Below are 20,658 nucleotides of genomic sequence, written 5' to 3' on the forward strand. Positions count from 1 at the left end.
AGAAGAAATTAAAACCATGTAAGGGTAGACAAAATATGTATCATCCCCTTATTTCTAGTTCCAGCCATTCATAAGATGCTTTCTGTGAATCATACAGAGAATGAACTTAGATCCCTAATATTCTTCAGTTAATAGAAACATCCATCTCTTGTAATCCACAGAACATTAAATATAAAAGAATATTAGCAGGATAGTGTCTTATTTCTAGCTGAACTTCAGAGGGGAAAAAGATCAGAATGAACTCATTGAAGAAATAATAATAAACTAGGAAAAGTTTTTGCCATCTTCCTCTCAGATGCGTCAGCCCAGTTTTCATAAAAGAATCAAGAAGTCAAATAAAACCCTCATGCACCAGTGATATTTACAAATGCCTGGTCTCCTCCACATAAGCCTAATTGAGCTTAACACAATCAAGGAGAAAGCTATGACTGAATATATTGAAGCTTACTGGCATACTAAAATAAAAATCAAAAGGAAGAACACATTTAGAGCAACTAGCACCTACATAATCCTAGTATTAGTGCATACTTTCAGAACTATAAAATGGATCAAAATAGATTAGTACAGTTTCATAACAAGGGTAAATCATTATGAGGTAGCTTTAGAAAGATGAATATTTCTCCATCAAAAAGGAAGAGGATTGATAGACATTCTCAGAGCATATGATTAGTAGATCAAAATTCTGCGGAAATGTTTTTGCTTCAGGCAGATAATACTTTCCTGAGCAGTAGTAAAAACTGACAACATGTACATGCTATTTCATTTGTCAAATGTAACTGAAAGTGATTTTCTGACAGATGAAGCCTTTGGAAAAGCTAGACTAGTATCAAAAGTCTCTGTATGAGTGACATCTGCATTTAACTCAGACAATACTTGTAGACAAAATAGTGGATTCATGCAAATTTCTTTATGTAAATAGAGGGGATTATGGAGCTAACTAATAATTCAAAATGTTGACAGTCACCTCTCTGGTCTCCAAAATATACTTTTTTTAATGGTCCTTGGTTTACTTCATCAGCTTTAGGTCATTCAAAGAGTTAGCATTCATGATGTTATTTTTTTACAAGTCTCTGTGTAATATATATATATATATATATATATATATATATATATATATATACCTGTCTGTTTTCATCCTCTGTCCCTTATACAATCAATCCCATTTCTTTTATGCTCATATATTTGCTTGAATTTTCTCTGACTGCCTCTCATGTCTGGAATGCCTTCCTTCTTCATCTTCGCCTTTTGACTTCCCTTACTTCCTTTCCATCCTAAATAAAATTCAATCTTTTATAGGACACCTCCCCAACCCCTCTTAACTCTATTGCCTTCTTTCACTTAATTACTTCCTAATTTTTCCTATGTATAGTTCGGTTGTACATATATCTGTTTGCTTGTTGTCTTTCCCATTAGACTGAGCTCTTTCAGTGCAGGAACACCTTTTGTCTTATTTTGTAACCCCTGTGCTTAGTACAGTGCCAGGACATAGTATTTAGTGTATATTTAGTGTATATGGACCAAATGATATCATTTATTCCACTTCATGCACAAAAGGCATGACTGGTAATATGTTATAGCTCATGGAAAATTGGGATAATAACATCTAACATGCAGTGCTATAATAATCAAATGAGATTAAAACATACTATAAAGTTATTATTTATTTTGTTTATACATATACATACCCATATGTACACAATATCTGTTGTTTCTCAAGATAGAATATAATTTCCTCAAGGGAAGAGATTGTATCATTTTTGCCTTTGTAACTCCATGGCCTAACATAGTGCCTGGAACAGAATAAATGTTTAACGATTTATTGGTGAAATCACCATGTACTTCCCAAACAAGATCACTGTCTGTAATACTGTTGTTTGAACTGTCTCCATCACCACTAAAAAGGGCTTCACTTGAGACAGTGTAATTAAAATGGAAATCCTACATAAATATAACCGCTTATTTGGCCTGTGTTGCTCTACCATTATTTCACATTTTTCCTCCTTAAATCTATTTGAATGTCATCATGGTGATAACACTTTAATGAAGCACAGTTAACATAGTTATACATGGGTTCAATTAACATAGTAAGCCTCAGAAACCATTTGCAAGGTTACTAGATATTGCTTGAGAATGTGTACTAAAGTAATATCATACAACATACAAGTATTTAAAAACATGCTCACTTTCCCAAGTTCATGTAAGAGACTTTGGTACCAACGAATACACTTTCAATAGATAAAACCAAAGTAACAATGTTTAAAATAAATCTCTCCCCAAACCAAGAGAATAGGAACACCAATATTTAGTACTTGATATAAATGTATTCCATTAATGCCATGCCATCATCCTCCTCGACCATTGCCATTTAGTATAAACAGAAGAGTAATTTGTTTAGCTCTATAATCAGCAGAGAGGCTGCACACAATAAAACAAAGCATTCTGCTTTTAAAATGAATAAAAATTGATTGTGTCCCTATAAAAACTAAATTGGCAGAGTGTTAATTGTATTTCACATAAACATCTGTAGCAGACGGTGACTCGTTACTGAGTTGTAATGCAATATAGGACACTTAGGAATAAATGCATCCTCCAGATGAGTTCATAGAGATTTTCTAAAAGCGTCTGATGAGATTGTAAAAATTTGATTAGTCAGAACTGCTAATGACACTTAAGACAAAGGGAAATCTTTAAACAAAATTATTTTCCCCTGCATCTCTCTTGATAAATTATATGCAAATTAGCCCTGATTGAAAAATGTTTGCCTTGAAGGTAAATTCATACTAATGAAGAAAAGGTCATCATACTTCAAATACTCTACCTGCAGCAGATTGAAGAGAGTGCCTATTTTAAGATATAGCATTTAAGAAGTAGCTGCCTTATTTCCCCCTGTGCAGATAACTAGAATAATGAGAAAACTTACATTCAATTTCATTTGGGTGAACTCTTCTACCATATGCTTCTAAGCTTACATTTACTATATAAGTGACATAATTGATGGGGATGGGGAACATCAAGCTTCCAAAGTTTTCCACTTTAATTTGCCAGTAAATGTTAAGAAAATCTGTTATTTTAAAATCGGCATTCTTTTTGTTTTTAGGTTTCCTGAGAAAGCTAATTTCTTTATTCCAATTTCTAGTTGGTTGAGGAGAAACTTTCATTCATGTTATTTCAAGTTACTTTCTTCACCAAAGTTCAAGAATTTAACAATTTTATTTTAATCAGGAGATCTATCTTATCCTTGGAGGATTAAAAATGAATTGAAGAGTCCCAATGTATCCAAAGCCAAAGAAAGTGTAATTACTGAGAAAACTAGGGTAGAAAAAATAACTGTGATGCATTCCAGAGTGCTCTGGCTTGTTTTGAAAGACAAATGAAAGACCAAGATTAGCTCTGATGGTCTGAGGTTAAGAATGAGTGGATTGCCTGTTGAAATTTGACATTCATAGCAATCTAGATGAGGCTAAGCTGATCAGAGAAACATAAATGCATTGTCTAGGTAGGTGGCACAGTAAAATAATGGTCTTGGGGTCAGGAAGATCTGAGTTCACATCCAGCCTCAGATCCTTATAAGTTGTGTGATTTTGAGCAAGTCACTTGAACTCTCTCAGACTGAATTTCCTTCATCTATAAAATAAGGATGGTAATAATAGTACCTTCCTCCCACAGTTGTTAGGAGCATAAAATGTGATAAAGCATCTCACAAACCTTAAAGTATTATGTAAATACTAGCTATAACTGGGATCAAAAGTAGCAGGACTGATAGGGGAGAGAGCTTTTATAATAGGTGGTTTTCAAGATGAAACCTGTTAATCAAGAAAATATTAATGAGTACTTATTTAGAAATCTCTAAAAGTGTATTTGGGCATCCAGGTGGGGCAGTGCATAGAGTGCCAGGCCTGGATTCAGGAAGACTCATCTTCCTGAGTTCAAGTCTGGTCTCAAATACTTACTAGCTGTGTGACCCTGGGTAAATCATTTAACCCTGTTTGCCTCAGTTTCCTCATATGTAAAATGAGCTGGAGAAAGGAATGACAAACCACTCTAGTATCTTTGCCAAGAAAACCCCAAATGATGTCATAAAGTGTTAAACACAACTGAAATGACTCAAGAAAAACTGCAATCACAACAACAAAAGTATATTCAGAGGTAGAGTTTGCCTTGAAGGGTGATATGTAAAGAATCTTCACTGGATGATTCTTATGTAGTAAAAAAAAAACACCTGAATGAACATTCCCTATGTCTCCAAGTGGATTAGCTGGATTAACACAGTCACAGAATGTTAGCACTGAAAGCAACCTTGGATCCTCCTTGGAGCTAACAAAGTGATTTTCCTATACTTCAATTATTATTATGCTATTCATTTGCTCAGTAAACTCTAGCGCTCCCTATTACTTCTAGGATAAAATATAAACTACTGTTTGCTATTTTAAACCCTTTACAATCTGGGTCCACCTACTTTTCCAGCTTAATTACATATTATTCCCTTTCATGAACACTGTTGTCTATCCTTTTTGTGGTTCTTTATACTCAAAATTTCATTTGTGATTTCCATATCTTCTTACACAGCTTGTCTTTCATGCCTAGAATACATTCCTTCCCAACCTTCATTGTAAAAAATTCTTAATTTCCATCAAAGCTCACTCCAAGTGTTGCCTTTTAGATGAGTCCCTCATATTCCCAGGTTCTACCAACTCCTCCTATGACCTTGTATTTACTTTGTATATGTTTATATGCTTACATATCCTCTTAATCTCTACTCCAAGAATGAGGGTACTTGAGAGCATATATCTTTTTTTTTTCCTGGATAGCCAGGTATTAAACAGTTATCATCACATCATTGGAATAGGGAAGGAGGAAGGAATAAATTGCTGGGAAACTGTAGTTATTGGTCATTAGGTGGGTAACATAGTCACTGAAGACTGGTAACAAAGTCAGCTAAGATAGATGATGTTAAGGCAGTGACTCCTGACAGAGCTCCTTACATTCCTCCAATTGTCGGGGTAGGATTGATCCTAGAGTGGAATTGGATTTAGCCTACAGATGAGGAATATGCTCAGCTGTCAGTGTTACAGAAAGGTGGGGCCAGGAATTCAGGCAATTCATTATAATATCTCTTTTTAAAGAATCAATTCTATTTCTATTTTATTTGTATAGAAACTATTATCTGCTATATCTAATCCTGACAGAGTGAGAGGTAGAGATATTCCTTTAATTGAACATTTATGTAGAAAAATAACTCTCAAGATGCTGTTCATATTCTATATGATAAATGAATAGTACCAAGTACAATTTTGAAATACAATATTTTTCCCCAAGAATGAGAGGTTTTTTTTATTAAAACCACATGTGAAATTGGAGAGAGAGAGAAATGGTATTCTATAATAGAACATTAAATTACAAAAACCATATATCCAAATGTCCAAGTTTTCAGTGAATGATTGACCTTGATGGTTTCCACTGCCATTAGGCAAACAATTGTCTGTCAATAATTAAAAAATATGGATTATCCTCCAGATTAAAGTGGGTTCTTAATTTTTCAGTAGTTGATATTCCACTTTAGATGATACTAATTTATTTTTCTTCCCTCCGTCCTTCCCTTCCTTCCTTCCTTTCTTCCTTCTTTCCTTCTTTCTCTGTCTTCCTTAATTTTCTTTCTTCAATCTTAAAATGCATTTAATGGGAGCTAATTGGCATACTGAATAGACCCTTGGAGTCAGGAAGATGATGTTGAATTCTACCTCCGATATTAACTATCTGTGAGGCCCTTTACTGTCTCCTAGCTTCACTTTACTTATCTATAAAATTGTGATTCTAATAATACCTTCCTCATAGATTTATTGTGAAAACTCAAATGAGATTTTATATAATATATATGTAGGGTAAAGCTACATATATATGCATAAGTATATATGTGTATACATACACACATATCTATCTATATCTGTATGTGTGTGTGTATATATATATATACATATGTATATGTATATATATATACTTTGCAAACCTCAAAGCTCTATATAAACATTAGCAATTATTATTATTTTTAAGCTACTCAATTCCCTCCAGAAAATTGTGTCAAGGTCACAAAGAGAGGCTAGGGGAGGATCTCAGTTTCCTTACCTAAAAAATGAGGACAATATAATCTCTATGTACCATTAAGGTTTAAATCTTATGACCCAATTTGTTAAAGTTAATATTTGGAATCAAATGATTTTATATCAGAGAATACCGTGACAGTATTTTATTATAATTTTAATCACATAGAGTACAATTTTAGAAATAAAAAATGTTGAATGACTAAGTTGATAAAAAAAAAACTTTTTCACTTTTTCAATTTACTTCAACTATTCCTCACATAAAGACTTTCATATTACTGTCTGTTTCTGGACTTTCAACAAATAAAGTTATTCAATCAATAATGTTTATAAATATATAATATAACAATATATAATAATATTATATATAATATATATTATAATATAATAAATATATATAAAGTACTTTTTCTAGGGCTGATTTGGATTTTATTAGTATTTGCAGTCATTCATAGTTCATTCATTTCTTCCTTAGTACTCAAAGTAAGAAAATATTTTACTAAAAAATGAATATCAAATATTGAATTTTTTTTGTCCTGGACATAAGGATTCAGTAAAACCAGGTATTGTGAAAATACACCTGGTTTTCTATGTTAAAATTTAAGTTCTGAAAGAGCAGTGCATTTTATGTTGATACTGGCAAACCAGTAATTTCATCAGTGTGAGTAATCTCTCCACTGATTTGTATTACAATTTCTTTAAGCTTCCTCATGGTATGTGATTCTTGACCATGTTTTCCCTCTCATGCTCATCTTCCACAAAGGATATCCCAGTGTTATGGTACCTTACTCGGAGGTTTTTTAGATCTCAAGAATACCAATATACCTATAAGTACCCATGTAACATTTGAGTGGAACTACGTTTTCATCTTTTGTTTCAAAATGAACTAATAACATAGCAGAGTGATGTCTTGATTCAGTTATAAACTGGGTTTAAGTAAAGCAGAGTTGCACAGTCATCAACTTTAATTTTTTTTCAGTCTTCAAAGTCCAGTGGCAAGACAAAAAGTCAGTATGATTGACAATGGTCCAGCATTCAGTGAATGACCATGGCTCTGACCAAGCTCTAAGCTCTCTAAAGTTCCTGCTTCAGCCATCTTTATGGTGTCTGGAACAAATTGTTTTAATCTACCCATTCCATAAGTCTTCACATATTGGGAGTAGACATCCCCCTAAGTTACCAATGGAGTTGAGGCCTGTTTGTTACCCTCAATCTGGTTTAGCCTGTTTGACCTGACAGTTTTACCAGAGTCTAGTCTTTAGGATTGCTACAATTTTTTTGGAGTCACAAGTGAGAGTTGGGTGAAAGGCAGACATCAACAGCAAATAAAGTAAATAATGAAAATCAGTATGGCAGAGTTGATATAGAGAAGAATTCTGAATCAGGAGGACCTGGGTTCAAGTTCCACCTATAAGACTAGCTGTGTGGTCCAAGGCAAGCAAGTCATTTATCATCTCAGTGAGGTAGGCAACTCTCTGATATTATAAATTGCAAGGCAAGTGTTGACTTGCATTTGTAAAGGGAATTTCCTCTGAGAGTGTCCTATGTTAATTTAATTTTAGATTATGGTGATGGGGAAAAACATGTTGAATACATCTTGTCTCTTTGAAGAGACTTTATATACTAATAAGAAAATTCAGAGCTTGTGGTCCATAATATTCTCCATTGTATGTGTGAATGAGAAGACCAGTTAGAGACCAATAGCAGCAGTTTTCCACAGGGAGGATAAATGAAATGTGGGAAGGTATTCAGAGTCAATGGTTATTTCTCCTTTACTTGTATCACCTGTTGCCTTTGTTTTATTTCCTTCTCTCTTATTTTTTTTAATGAATGGGTATTAATTTTCAAATCCTTCCACTCCCTGCTCCCCCCAAAACTGAACAATAAAATTCAAAAGAAAAACCTCCTAACAAATGTTTTGTCAAATGAAAATCTCCCATTGACCATGTCCAAAACTATCCACATTATTCTGTATTCTAAGTCCTTTCCTCCTCTCATCTCTGGTAAGGGATTGGCATCATGATTCATCTTCAGTTGTACATGACAAGTGAGTGTCATTAGTCCAATGATGGGAGAACTGTACTTCAGTACTTCATTCCTGATTCTCCTGTCTTGTCATGATATACAATTTATGAAGTAGCATCTGAAGGCAGGTCCATATTCCATTTGCCTAAAACAAATGACAGCTGCTATGACTGTCTTCATTGAAATACCACTAATTAGTCAGGACCCACATCTTCATTAATCACTCAGTAGGTAGTATTTCCTAGGTAAGTACGCTCCTTTCGCTTGTGGTGCCCTCTCCAACTGGTGCTCCCCTGGGGTACAGGCTGCATGCCCCATTGCATTGTGTCTTGCTTTCTCAAAGCCAGCTGCTCTCTTATGCAGAGCCACCTGCCACTCCTCATACCCCAATCAGAAAACTTACCAGGTGCATAGCATTGGGTGGCAACTGTGGACAGCTGCAAGGGTGGCAAAAGGCCAGAAAGTCTATCTCTTTGAAATGCAGAATTCTAATCCCCACCATGAGGCTTTGCAATTCCCTATTTGAATTGCATGGCATGACACCATCATCCACTCACAACACTTATTGAGGGCTAGCCCTGCTGATCCAAACTATGTTAGTATATTCATTATTTATTACACGCATTGTGTGATGGAATCTTCTACTCTTCTAGCTGTCTTCCTCTCAGGCTCTTCAGGGTGATTTAAATGCCACATCCAGGCCACATCTACAGGTCAGATTCTGTCTTCTTATTTCAAGTTAAATTATGCTATTTATTTCCTTATTTGATATATATTAGTCAGTCTGTGTGCTCACAAAGGACACTTGATTAAAATCCAGGTTGTATGTGTTCTTTATGGGTTGGAGACAATAGGAAAGAGTAAAAAAGTGATACCTTACATTCACAGAGTGCTTTCAATTTTGTAAAGTTATAGTTTTGTATATTTTCTACCACCAAAGACTGCAACTGTGCCCATTCTCATTTGATGTACCCTGAGTACTGACTGGCAACATTTTCATTTTACATAATAGTTTATGTAGTTTATATTTGCATCCAGATTATAAAGTCACTATGATTTCCAGTTTAAGTTAAGGGTTATTTCAAAAATAAGAAGTGAAACATTTATTTCAAGCCACTAACTCATTAACTGATAAAAGAAATCTTTTTTTTTTTTTAATGTAGACAAATTTAGGGCAGTTCAGTGGCTTGGAATCAGGAAAAAGAGTTCAAATCCAGCCTCAGACACTTAGTAATTATGTGACCCTGGGCAAGTCACTTAACCCGATTTGACTCAACTTCCTCCTCTGTAACATGAACCAGAGGAGAAAATGGTAAACAACTCTAGTATCTTTGTCAGGAAAACTCCAAATGAGGTCATGAAGAATATGACATGATTTAAATATGACTCAACAACTCAAACAAAAGACAGAAGCTTATTAAATTTTAGAGCTCTATGACTCAAATTTGTGTATCAAATTATGAAGGGGGGAGGGCACATGACCTCCATGTGAACAAATATATATTTCTATGAAGGGAATGTGAATTGGAGAGGGCATAGCAAATATCTGGGTTGCCACTAAGCATGGTATCAATGCTTTACATATTGCAAAGAGGTTTTCATATAAGTTCTCACATTTGATTCTTCCAGCTAACTTGCATGCTTGGCAGTACAGGTAGTTTTTCCCATTTTTTTTTTTAAGATAAGGAGATTCTACTTTAGAAACCTTAGATGATTAACTGTAGTCATGTGGCTAGCAAAAGTTTGTGTCAAATAGAACTCATGACTACTAGTTCCTAGTTAACTACTCCTTTGCACCGAATTTTTTTTTTTTGAAAAATGACAATACCAAGATGACTTGTCAGTTATGCTCTAAGACATTTTGAATGTGGAAAGGATAGGGAAAAGAAGTTAAGAGTTTTTCCAGCTAGTGACTGATGATTTCCAAGTTAAATACAAAACAATCTAATATCTTAAAGCAAATTTACATTTAATTTCTTAATGTCCAATTTGTACTCATCTTTAGACTCTCTATGAATCAATTCACTCAGTCATTTAGTGAGTCATCCCAAAGAAACTAAGGTTATGTCTTTAAAAACAATATATTTTGCTTAAGCAGGATATTTTGCTTATTGGTCACTGAATTTATCACTAATTTTCTAAGACCAATGGCAAAAACTACTAGCAAAAAAAAGGAATAAATAGGTGTGAGATTGTGGATGGTTCAGTGCAGCCCCATCATCATAGATAAGAAAGTAATTTAAAGCCATGAGTAACACAATAATATATTGTAAGAGTTAAAATTTTAGGGGAATTGAGGCATGTAAAAAATTTGTTTCTCTCTGCAAGGAGTATTATATTTTTAGAGGTTTATTAAAGGTTAAGGATTAAAGAAAATACAGAATAAGAAAAACACCTTTCTAGGCCTCTAGCCTAGACAACCTCACCTACATTATGAAAGATCCATCTGCTTGCAAGCAGAAACAGGAAAGAAAAGAGAGAGGCCCAGAAGCCTTTCCAATCAGGTTAAATACCCCATCTTGATCTCAGCCCAGGTGAGAATTCAGTGATATTACAAAGCATTCTGGGGAAGTGGAGCAAGGACTTCTGGGGATTGAAGTCCTGGATTCAAGTCTCCATTTTTACAACCCCCATTTGATCCTCTGGGCAAAAGGACTTCCCCAAAGGATCATAAAAACATAATAAGAGAAAAAAAAACCCAATAATTGTTGTATGGCATTTTTAAAAAACCTATGAATTGATGGATATTTGTTACAAGTTTTTACAAATGTAGCAATCTTTCAACCTTGGTAATAAACATATTTTTAAACAAAGTAAAACTCATCTTGGGTTAAGAACATTATCAAGAAATCTATATATCATTCTGGTGGAAGTAAAATAGTGAACTGAAGAGTATAAATGAGAGGTGCTCCTTTTTTGGAGGCTTTTTAGGGGTACAAATGCCCTGAGATTAACTGCCCAACTTCCATTCACATTTTTAGAAATGCAGGAGGTTGGGGGTTATAATTGTATTTCACTTCAGCTACTAGAATGGGCCTTACCTCGTGGTAGGGACAGGCAAAAATGACCAGAGATTATTTTTAAAAATTCCAAAAATCATGTTTTTTTTTAAAAAACCCTTAAAATAAATTCAAAATATTTAGCACATTAAATTTTCCAAAGGTTGTTATAGCAATTATAACCAATTCTGAAGTCCATCTATCCTCTATGTGACAATTTACAAAGGCAAAAATAGAAAAGCTGTTTTTTCATATATGGACTTAATTACAATGATCTCAATATGGTTATAGGGGAAAAGCAACAGAATTTAACAGTAGTTAACCCAGTACATTAAAATGATTCAGTGTAACAGAATAATATTGAATTCAATAATATATGAATTTAAAATCACAAAGTTAAACCTTCAACAAAGCAAACAGTAAAATGCAATAGAATACAGAGATTTATATAAACCATTGAAGTCTGAAATGCCTTAAAATATATAACCTCCATTTTTTAAAGTTCTTTGGGTTATTATCCATTTAAATGTCTATTGTCTGAAGGCAAATTGATAAGGGGTAAGCAATGAGGTCCAAGCAATCTGCTCAGGGCCACATGGCCATGAAGTGTCTCAGGCCAGATTTCAACTGAGGACCTTCCATTTCTAGGCCTGGCTTTCAGTCCACTGAGACACCCAGCCACCTCCCCAAAGTTAGCTAAAAGGTTGTACAGAGCTTAATATTTTCCCTGACACACAAGTGAATTCAATAAAAGGATAAATGCAATTAAAAGATATCCTTGTAAAATAGCCATGTTTTTAAGTTCCTGCTTGAAAAAACCTTTCTTCTTTCCCTCTTGTCTCTCCCCTCCTACCATCTGCCCACGTGGTCAATACCCCCATTTTTTTACCTGCTAGTAGAAATGAGTCTTGAGTGATGAGTGATCTGCTCCAAGGCTAGAGTTGGTTGAGCAGGCAGGTCACCAGGTGGTCAAGATATGGGTTAAACAGGGACCGGGTGAGCGAGAGAGAACATCAGGGTGGGCAGGGCTGGGACAGGAACGCAGACAAGCAAGGCCATGAGCCAGAGTGAGCAGCCGGGGTGGGCAGGTGACCTGCAATCTGAGTCAAACAGCAAACCAATCTGGAGAGGATGGCTGCAGGCAGGCAGGGAGAAGCGGCCAAGCCAGGTGGGATAAGCTATCTAATGGCTGGAACGAGCAGCAGCTTTTCCAGGGTAAAAAAAAAAAAACCTTGACCAGAGAAACGTGGCTTTAAAAAAAAAATTTTCTAGGCAGTAGCTATTAAAGGCTGAGCTAAAGATCAGTAAAGAAAAGAATCAGAAGATTAAGAATATTTCGTTTTCCCGACATGGTTACACCAAACTGTAAAGATTAAAATTTGGGGGGAACTGAGGCATGTAGAAAATTTGTTTCTCTCTGCAAGGAGTATTATATTTTTAGAGGTTTATTAAAGGTTAAGGATTAAAGAAAATACAGAATAAGAAAACACGTTTCTAGGCCTCTGGCCTAGACAACCTCACCTACATTATGAAAGAGCCATCTGCTTGCAAGTAGAAACAGGAAAGAAAAGAGAGAGGCTCAGAAGCCTTTCTAATCAGGTTAAATACCCCATCTCGATCTCGGCCCAGGTGAGAATTCAGGGATATTACAAAGCATTCTGGAGAAGTGGAGCAAGGACTTCTGGCAATTGAAGTCCTGGATTCAAGTCTCCATTTTTACAAACTGTTATGGTAAAATCACCTTCAAAGATTGTTAAAATATTAATTTATGGTCACCAAGGAATTTACTTATGAAATTCCTAAAATGAAACACTTAAGTCAGAATGGAGTTTATGGTGGTTTAATCACAATGGGAGTAAGAAAAAGGAGAGGGAGAGAAGGAGAAAGGAGAAAAGGGAAAAGGTTAACTCAACCTTCTGGCAGTGTCAGAGGGAGTTTAGGCCCAAAGGCCAAGGTAGAGAAGAGAATCAGTCCTTGACTCACATGACCTATCTGAAGGAAAGCTGTTTGCTGGCCTCCTCTCTGCTCGAGCTCCTAGCACCAACTGCCACCTAGCCCTGTCCACAGGAAGTGAGCGAATTCCAGAGGTTGTTCCCTACCTCACTTCCTGTGCCTCACAAGTGCCAATGGTGGCTCAAGCTTGGCTTAGGACAGCCCAGGTGGGCAGTTAGTTATTTCTGATTTGTCACTGACTAGCACATGCCCATTTAGTGTGGGTGTACACAATTTTGGGTGCCAGACCAAGCAAGATGGAGATTTAAAAATTCACAGTATTTAAATCAATGAGCATATATTTATTGAACATTTCCTGCATACATACCTGTATTTTACTCCCAAATCAGAAGGAGCTTACTTTGAGTTGGGGAGATAAGATACACACAAATGCAGTGAAAGCAATTTATGATGAAAACCAAGTGAATTACACTAATAATAGGAATACTAAATGAAGTAGTAATTTTGATTCTGGTAAAAGCTGATTTATTATCACCATCATCATCATCAACATCATCATCACTGATGTTTATATAAGTGTCCAGGTTGGCAAATTCAATTAAAACCGTAATCAGGAAGTGTTTATTGAGGATCTGTTCTGTTCTAAGTACTGTTCTAGATGCCCAGGAAATAAAGATGAAAAAAAGAAAACAAGAGTTCCCACCTTCCTGTAGCTTACATTCTTCTGGGGAAAAACATTGTACTGGTAGAAAAGGAGAAAGCTCGTAGCTTCTAGAAAAGAAGATTACAATGTAAAGGGTGGGAAATAGCTGTCTTTGACAATTTGAAGGGCTCTCATGTGCAGGAGGAACCAAACTAGTTCCATTTGGTCCCAAAGACAAAACAAGGAGCAGAGGTGGAAGAAGAGAAAGGGGAGGGAAATAAACATTCATAGAACTCTACATGCCCAGCACTGTACTCTGTGTATGTGTGTGTGTGTTTACAAATATGGCATCATTTTATTCTCACATCAACATTGAGAGGTAGGTGCTATTAGTATAGCTATTCTACAACTAAGGAAGCTGAAGCAAACAGAGGTTAAATAGTTTGACCAGGGTCACACAGCTAGTAAATGTCTGAGGCCAGTTTGGACTCAGGTCACTTATTACCTCTGAGGCACTAGGTAGAAGTTGAAAAGAGGAAAAGATAGGCTCAATGTCAAGGGGAAAAAAAAGACAAATTTTATAACAATTAGAATAGCCCCAAAACACAATGTGTTGGCTAAAGAGGTGATAAGTTCCACCTTTTCAGAAGTATTCAAGCAAAGACTGGACATTATTTGTTAAGTATATTCTAGTGAAAATTCCTTTCATGTATTGGTCGGACTAGGTGGTTTCTATGGTCTTTTCCAACTCACACATTCAATGATTCTGTATTTTAATTTAATTAGGTAGATTGGGTACATATCAAGTCAACTATTAACAATAGCTTTCTAAGAAATGTAAAGGTTAGGTTAAAATCTGGTTATTTGTTTTTGGTGATTTGTTTAAAGTATCTTTACCATGATTCACATGTAATAAGCTATATAAAAAAATATCATCCAGAACATGGATGATTAATAGAAAGAGATGGGATGATTACATCTGACAGCTACAGTAGCCCCACTAAATTTTGAAAGATTTACAAGAAGGTATTCATCATATTGGGTAGATTTAGGAATTTTAGGGAACACATAGACATGAGTTGTGCAAAATGAGAAGACATGGACTCTGCAACATGTAGTGAGTAGCCATATTAAACAATAATTATTTATGGAGTATCTATAATGCACCAGTTACTGTTATTCATTTAGCATACAAAGATAAAAATTAATAGTTTTGCCCCTCCAGGAGCTTACATTCTATAATCAGATATAATATATATGCACATATCAGCATATGCACGTGTGTTCATGTACACGTGTACATATACATATACTACTAATAAAATTAAAATAAATTCGAGGTTATTAAGGTGGGCGACTAGCTGTTGGGGTGAATAAGGAATAGCCTTGAGTAGGAAGTTGCATCCAAACTGTACTGTGAAGGAAGCTAAAGATCCCAAGAGGCAAGAATGGAAAGGGAGTATACTCCAGATCTGTGGAGAGTTTTAAATTAAAAAGACTGTAGATGGAATGTCATATATGAGGAACAGTAATAAGACCAATTTGAACAGACCATAGATTGTATGAGAGGGAGTAATACAAAAGGCTAAAATGGTAGGTTAGCACCAGGTGGTAAAATGCTTTACATGCTAAATAGAGGAATTGGAAAAATGATCCCAGAGATAATAGAGAGATTCTAGTATATGTCGATTATACTAGTGGCATAGTCTTTAGAAATGAAAGAAAAAATGAAAAAGCATTTATTAAGTCTTTACCATGTACAGATACTGTGCCAAATGCTGGGCATACAAATACAACCAAATAAGATATTGCCTGCCCACAAGTAACTTAATTCTAATGTGGGGGAAACAATGCAAAAGAGGAATGGGAAAAGGAACAAAGAAGGGCACATTTAGCATCATAGATTGAAAATGGTCAGCGCATGATGTGAAGGCTGTGATTCAGGTAAACTAGGGTAAATGCTCATCTTTCAGAGTATGGGGTCATAGGAGCAAAGTTTAAGTCCCAGTCAGTAATGAATGAGGAAGAGGGCCACAGTGTATTATTTGGAAATAACCAGGCAGAGACTTAATATATGGAGAACAATTAGGACTCTTGAAATGGTTCATAAGATATGTTGGTGATTATTTGAGTGGATACAAAGGGAGCAGATATAGGAGACTGTGAACATTAAAATGACAATATCTTGTCATGTTGGATTAGGGAGAATAAGACCCTGAAGCTGATGGATCCAATGAAGCTCTGAATTATCAGGTATAAGTCATTTCATCAGAAAAAATAAGAGGTGTGGTCTACAAAACCTCTACAATCTCTTCCAATTCTTCATTCTGTTATATATGTATGCACATGTGTGTGCATATAATACATGTATACACATATATACATACATACATGCTCCTGTTGTTTAGTTATTCTGTTATGCCTAACTCTTCATGCCTCCATGGACCATATAGTATGCCAAGCTCTTCTGTCCTCCACTATCTCCCTGAATCTCTCTAACATCATATTTTATTCATGTATACAAATTCATAGATAGATAGAAATTCATAGATAGATAGACATATACATACATGCATATATACAATGCAAAGAACCATTTATTTCTTATGGGAAAAGAATAACATTTCTGTAAAGTTTTCATTGCCATCTGCCAATGAAGTTAATGGCCTCTATTAAGAAAGGAAAGCTATCTAAAACAAATGTCAGGTAAAGTGAGATCAAAATATCCCCATTCTTGAAGTGATGCCAGTTCAGGTCAGTCTTCTTCAGTACAATCTCAGTTATGTCCTAATTTTACTCCACTGCCAAAACCTCAGTCATAGCCAGGTCAGTTAATCCCTAGTTTCCTTTTAGGATTCTCTGCTTCTGACTTCTCTCATGCCATCAGACCTAAGCTTTGACACCAAACTATGTGCCAAACATGTCATGAATTTGTTTGTCTGCTGCAGGAGAGAGCCTGACTCCCTTAAATAGAGCTAGTAGCAAAGTAGGTGAATTAATGCTTTATGATGGACAAATAATCATAGTTAGTATATAGAACTTTGAGTTTTGCAGAAAATTTTATGTGAATACATTATTTCATTTGATCTTCTCAATAAACTTTTAAGCACTACAGGATGCCATTTTATAGATGAGAAGACTGAGCATTGGAACAGTTCAGTGAGTTGGTATGGTCACATGCAATTGGAAACTGTCAGGAATGGGACTGAAATCCAGGTCTCTCCTGACTCCATGTTCTACATTGTGTTTATTACATCATGTTGCCTTTTAACAACATGTTTAACAACAATGGCAACAATAATCACATTTTTCTGTTGTGTTTGATATGTTATCAACTTGGATATCACTGTCAAAAAGTGATGGTTAGAAAGACACATATAAAACCCAATGGAATTGTGCGTTGAATATGGGAGGGCATGGGAGGAAGGGAGGGAAAGAACATGATTTTTGTAATCCTAGAAAAATGTTCTAAATTAGTCAATTAAATAATTTTTTTTAAAAGTGATGGCTAGGCTCTTCAATTACCTTGGACTTTGTGGTGTTATAGTAGGTTCAATCTTTGTCTCAGAAAATAGCAATGAAGGACAACTTTCCAGGGATTGGTGTTAGCCACATAAAATAAAGGCAGAAATTTGGAACAAAGGATTGATTTGGGAAATGATACCTTAGAATAATTCTACTAGTTCTTTTTTCTTAACAACATTCCTCTTCATTTGCAATAGAGATCCAAAAGAATTTGGGAAGTTTAAGGAGAAATCATGAAACTTCATTTTAAGACGGTTGCATGGTTTATTCTTTAGAACTTATCCTCTAGGGGTTAAGATTCTGAGATCTAAAACACCTCTCTCCTTATGGAGATCAAAGTCACATACAGCTCGGATTTTTTGCCCTTCTTTTTGATTCAGCAAATGAGGTACTACTTATTCCCAATAAAGAGTTAAAGTTTATAATCCAGACTCTGACCTAAAAGAGCTCAGGGAAGGATTCATGGAGAAGGTGACTTCTGAGTTGCTGCTTGAAGGATAAGAAAGACTTCAATGGAAGGAGATGGAGGAGGAAAGAAGGAGTTATTCTAGGCTTGGAGAAAGGTATGAATAAGAGTACAGAGACTGGAGAAGATGGTGTAAGAATAGTAGACAGAGAGTAAATGAAGTTTAGTGAATCTTAGTGTACATGAAGAGAAATAATGTAAAATAGAACGGCCTGATTAGCAAGAGTCTTAAATATCAGGCTAAAAATTATAGCTGCTATTACTATTAATTGCAGTCAATACTTTGAAATATTTTCAAAATCTCCAATTATACTATCAATGACAATTATGTCTAATATCTAAAGAGTAAACAAATATTTGTAATTGCACTCTACCATGTGCAAAATAATCTTACTTGCTTCAGAGAATCAGCTTCATTTTATGTACTTTAAATACTATATGAATTGAATTGGTGTTGTATGTTCTGCAATAGACTCTAAGGGGGATACAAAGAAGTATAAGGCTCAGTCCTGACCTTCAGAAAGATGGAATTTATTTGGAGAGACAAAATATGTCCTTAAAAAGTTAACAATAGGAAAATTAAATAATCACAACATACATCTACCCTATGAGCTACAGAATAGGGTAGATTATGATTAAGTATTTTTTCTATTTTCTATTTCTATTATATGTTTTATTTTCTAAGTAAATATTTTCTATATGGGTGACTAAGAATTTGAAAAGTAGAAATCACAGTGTGTTGGGCAGCTTAAGGAGTTATTCTAGCCATGAGGAAAAGGTGTGAATAAAGGCACAGATAACTAGAGAGAATGTTACAAGAATGGTGGATGGGGATAATTGGGGTTTAGGGAGTCTTAGTGTCCATAAAAGGAAGTAAGACTCCAGCTCAAGAATGAAAGATGACCAATATTTGTATAGACGGGGAGAAATGGTGAGCATTCCAGCCAAGGTAGACAGTGAAACAAAACATTCAAAAGTAGGATCATGGCAGAGCTAGAGTACTTGTGTTGGGGAATGAGGTGTGAGGGCATCTTGGGGAAACAGAGAAATTTTCAGAAGGCCTGAGCCTAATTTAGAGAAGGCTTAAAATAAAGATAAAAGCTTAACTATCACACCTGAGGGAAGCAGAGGCACTAAATTTTCACTGGAGAGGAGATAGCCAGAGACAGAAGTTGCAGGAAGTTAAGCATTTACTATGTACAGAACAGCATAACTATGACATTGTCTCACTGAATCAAGTGCCTGAATGTTAATGATTTTGTTAATAAAACAACATATTGACCATTTATTGAGTAAGCTACTATAGGCAAGACATTATGAAATTTACCATGGCAGATATAAATACATTGGGGAACTGACTGATCAATGAACTCAGACCTTATGACATATGCAAAGTCACTGATGGAATCCCCCATAGGGAAAAGACTTGCTTCCAGGAGAGTTGTGATAGCATGTAATAGAAGTGTCTGAGACACTTGGAGCATGCACAGAAGCTATGTCTTTGAAAAAGGTTAGGTGAGTGAGCCATGAGGTCTGGGAGTGGATTCCAAGCTCTTTCACAGATGAGCACTCCAATATTGAGGTGCAAAGAGTCACCATTAGTAGCAGAAATGCACATTCATCCATTATTGATACCTAATTTGAAGATGAATCTTCTAGGATCAGTGCTATGTAGAAACTATAGTAATTCTCAACCCATTCTCCTGTAAAACATAAAATTTCTTAGACTTATGAATGTTGGAAATTTCCCCATTGGGAAATTTCATACTGGAAAAAATTTCCTACTGATAGTAAGAACCCCCTTGGCATGGGAGGATCCTTCTCCTCCCTACCTAAGACTACTTTAGGACAGAAACCTTTTGCTAAACAATGGAAAGGGCTTTGACCTATGCTTAAGCATAGAATAGGAAGTTCTTTGAGTCATGATTGATTTTAGAATTGATATAATCTCCACCCTACTCAGAGTAAAAGGATTTAGGAAGGGCTGCAGCAAAGGATCAAGATTTAATTATTTGAGAATATGACCTTCAACAGACATGTGCAAAGCCACAGACCTCTGGGCGGTCCTGGGTTAAGCTAGAGCCACCATTGGCACAGGGAAGACATGGACAGTGATTGGTTTTCTAAGTCCTGCTCAGAAACAGCTGTCGGGTCCGTGAAGCAGCCACCTAAAAGCCCATAGGGGGAGAGAGAGGAGACCGAGCACGCAAGAAGGACAAAGAGTCTGTCTGATTGCAGCAAGGCTCGGCTCGGCTCATTTATTGCAGGTGCAGGGTGAGAATATATACAGTTAAGGTAGCAGGGGGATGGTGGTGATTAAGGACGGTTTGTACCAGGAGGGAACATGAAGAATTGTCATGGTTTGTGGCCATTGGACTTAGCGACGCCAGTTTCCAAGAGATAACCTATTTGATCATGTTCTCAGAAACCCTTATCTCATTCCTGGTCATAAGTTTGTCTCCACACATAGTCTCTGATAATTATCTTATTCTTGGTCATAAGTTTTTGCCCCATACATGGTCTCTGACAATTCCCCCTTTCTTTTTTATTAGAGGGAAGGTTGTTAAGTCAGGACCGCAGCGATGGCCCCTGTCTTAGGCTACACAGGGGGAGTTACTCGATCATCAGGGATCGAGGACCTGTGCTATTCCCGTCGTTGGGTTACCGCCCTGCTATTAAATTGGAGGTGATCAGTATCAGACGGAATGTGTGGTTGGTCAGTATCTGCTATTTCGATACGATGGTATTGGACCGTAGGATACTTGACAAGGGCTGAGTCAATATTTGATTTGATAAATCCTTTGATAAATCTAGTCAGGCGTTGGAAAGCCCAAGGGCCAAAGGTGAGGATTAGGAGGATGATAAAAAAGAGAACTATTATCGTGGGGATTAGGGTTGAAAGCCAAGGGGAGCTTCTCAGAAGATTATTGTACCATCCTTCTTTGGCCTCAG

General features: G+C 35.9%; 1 protein-coding gene across 8 annotated transcripts in view; it reads right to left on the bottom strand.

Annotated features, from left to right (window-relative positions):
* The window catches only part of EYA1 (EYA transcriptional coactivator and phosphatase 1), a 225,279-nt gene extending 212,963 nt beyond the window's left edge, over positions 1 to 12,316 (bottom strand). For 2 of the 8 annotated variants that reach the window (XM_056824102.1, XM_056824099.1), the window contains exon 1: positions 1,686 to 2,205. In XM_056824102.1, coding sequence (XP_056680080.1) covers positions 1,686 to 1,785 — 100 coding nt within the window. In that variant the 5' untranslated portion in view covers positions 1,786 to 2,205. Of the gene's footprint in view, positions 1 to 1,685; positions 2,206 to 12,008 lie in introns of those variants that run through there. The other 6 variants (XM_056824097.1, XM_056824100.1, XM_056824103.1 and 3 more) reach the window with 5 other exon arrangements.
* Positions 12,317 to 20,658: the final 8,342 nt, after the last annotated feature.

The sequence above is a fragment of the Monodelphis domestica genome, chromosome 3 (assembly GCF_027887165.1).
Source record: "Monodelphis domestica isolate mMonDom1 chromosome 3, mMonDom1.pri, whole genome shotgun sequence".
In the NCBI taxonomy this organism is placed as follows: Eukaryota; Metazoa; Chordata; class Mammalia; order Didelphimorphia; family Didelphidae; genus Monodelphis; species Monodelphis domestica.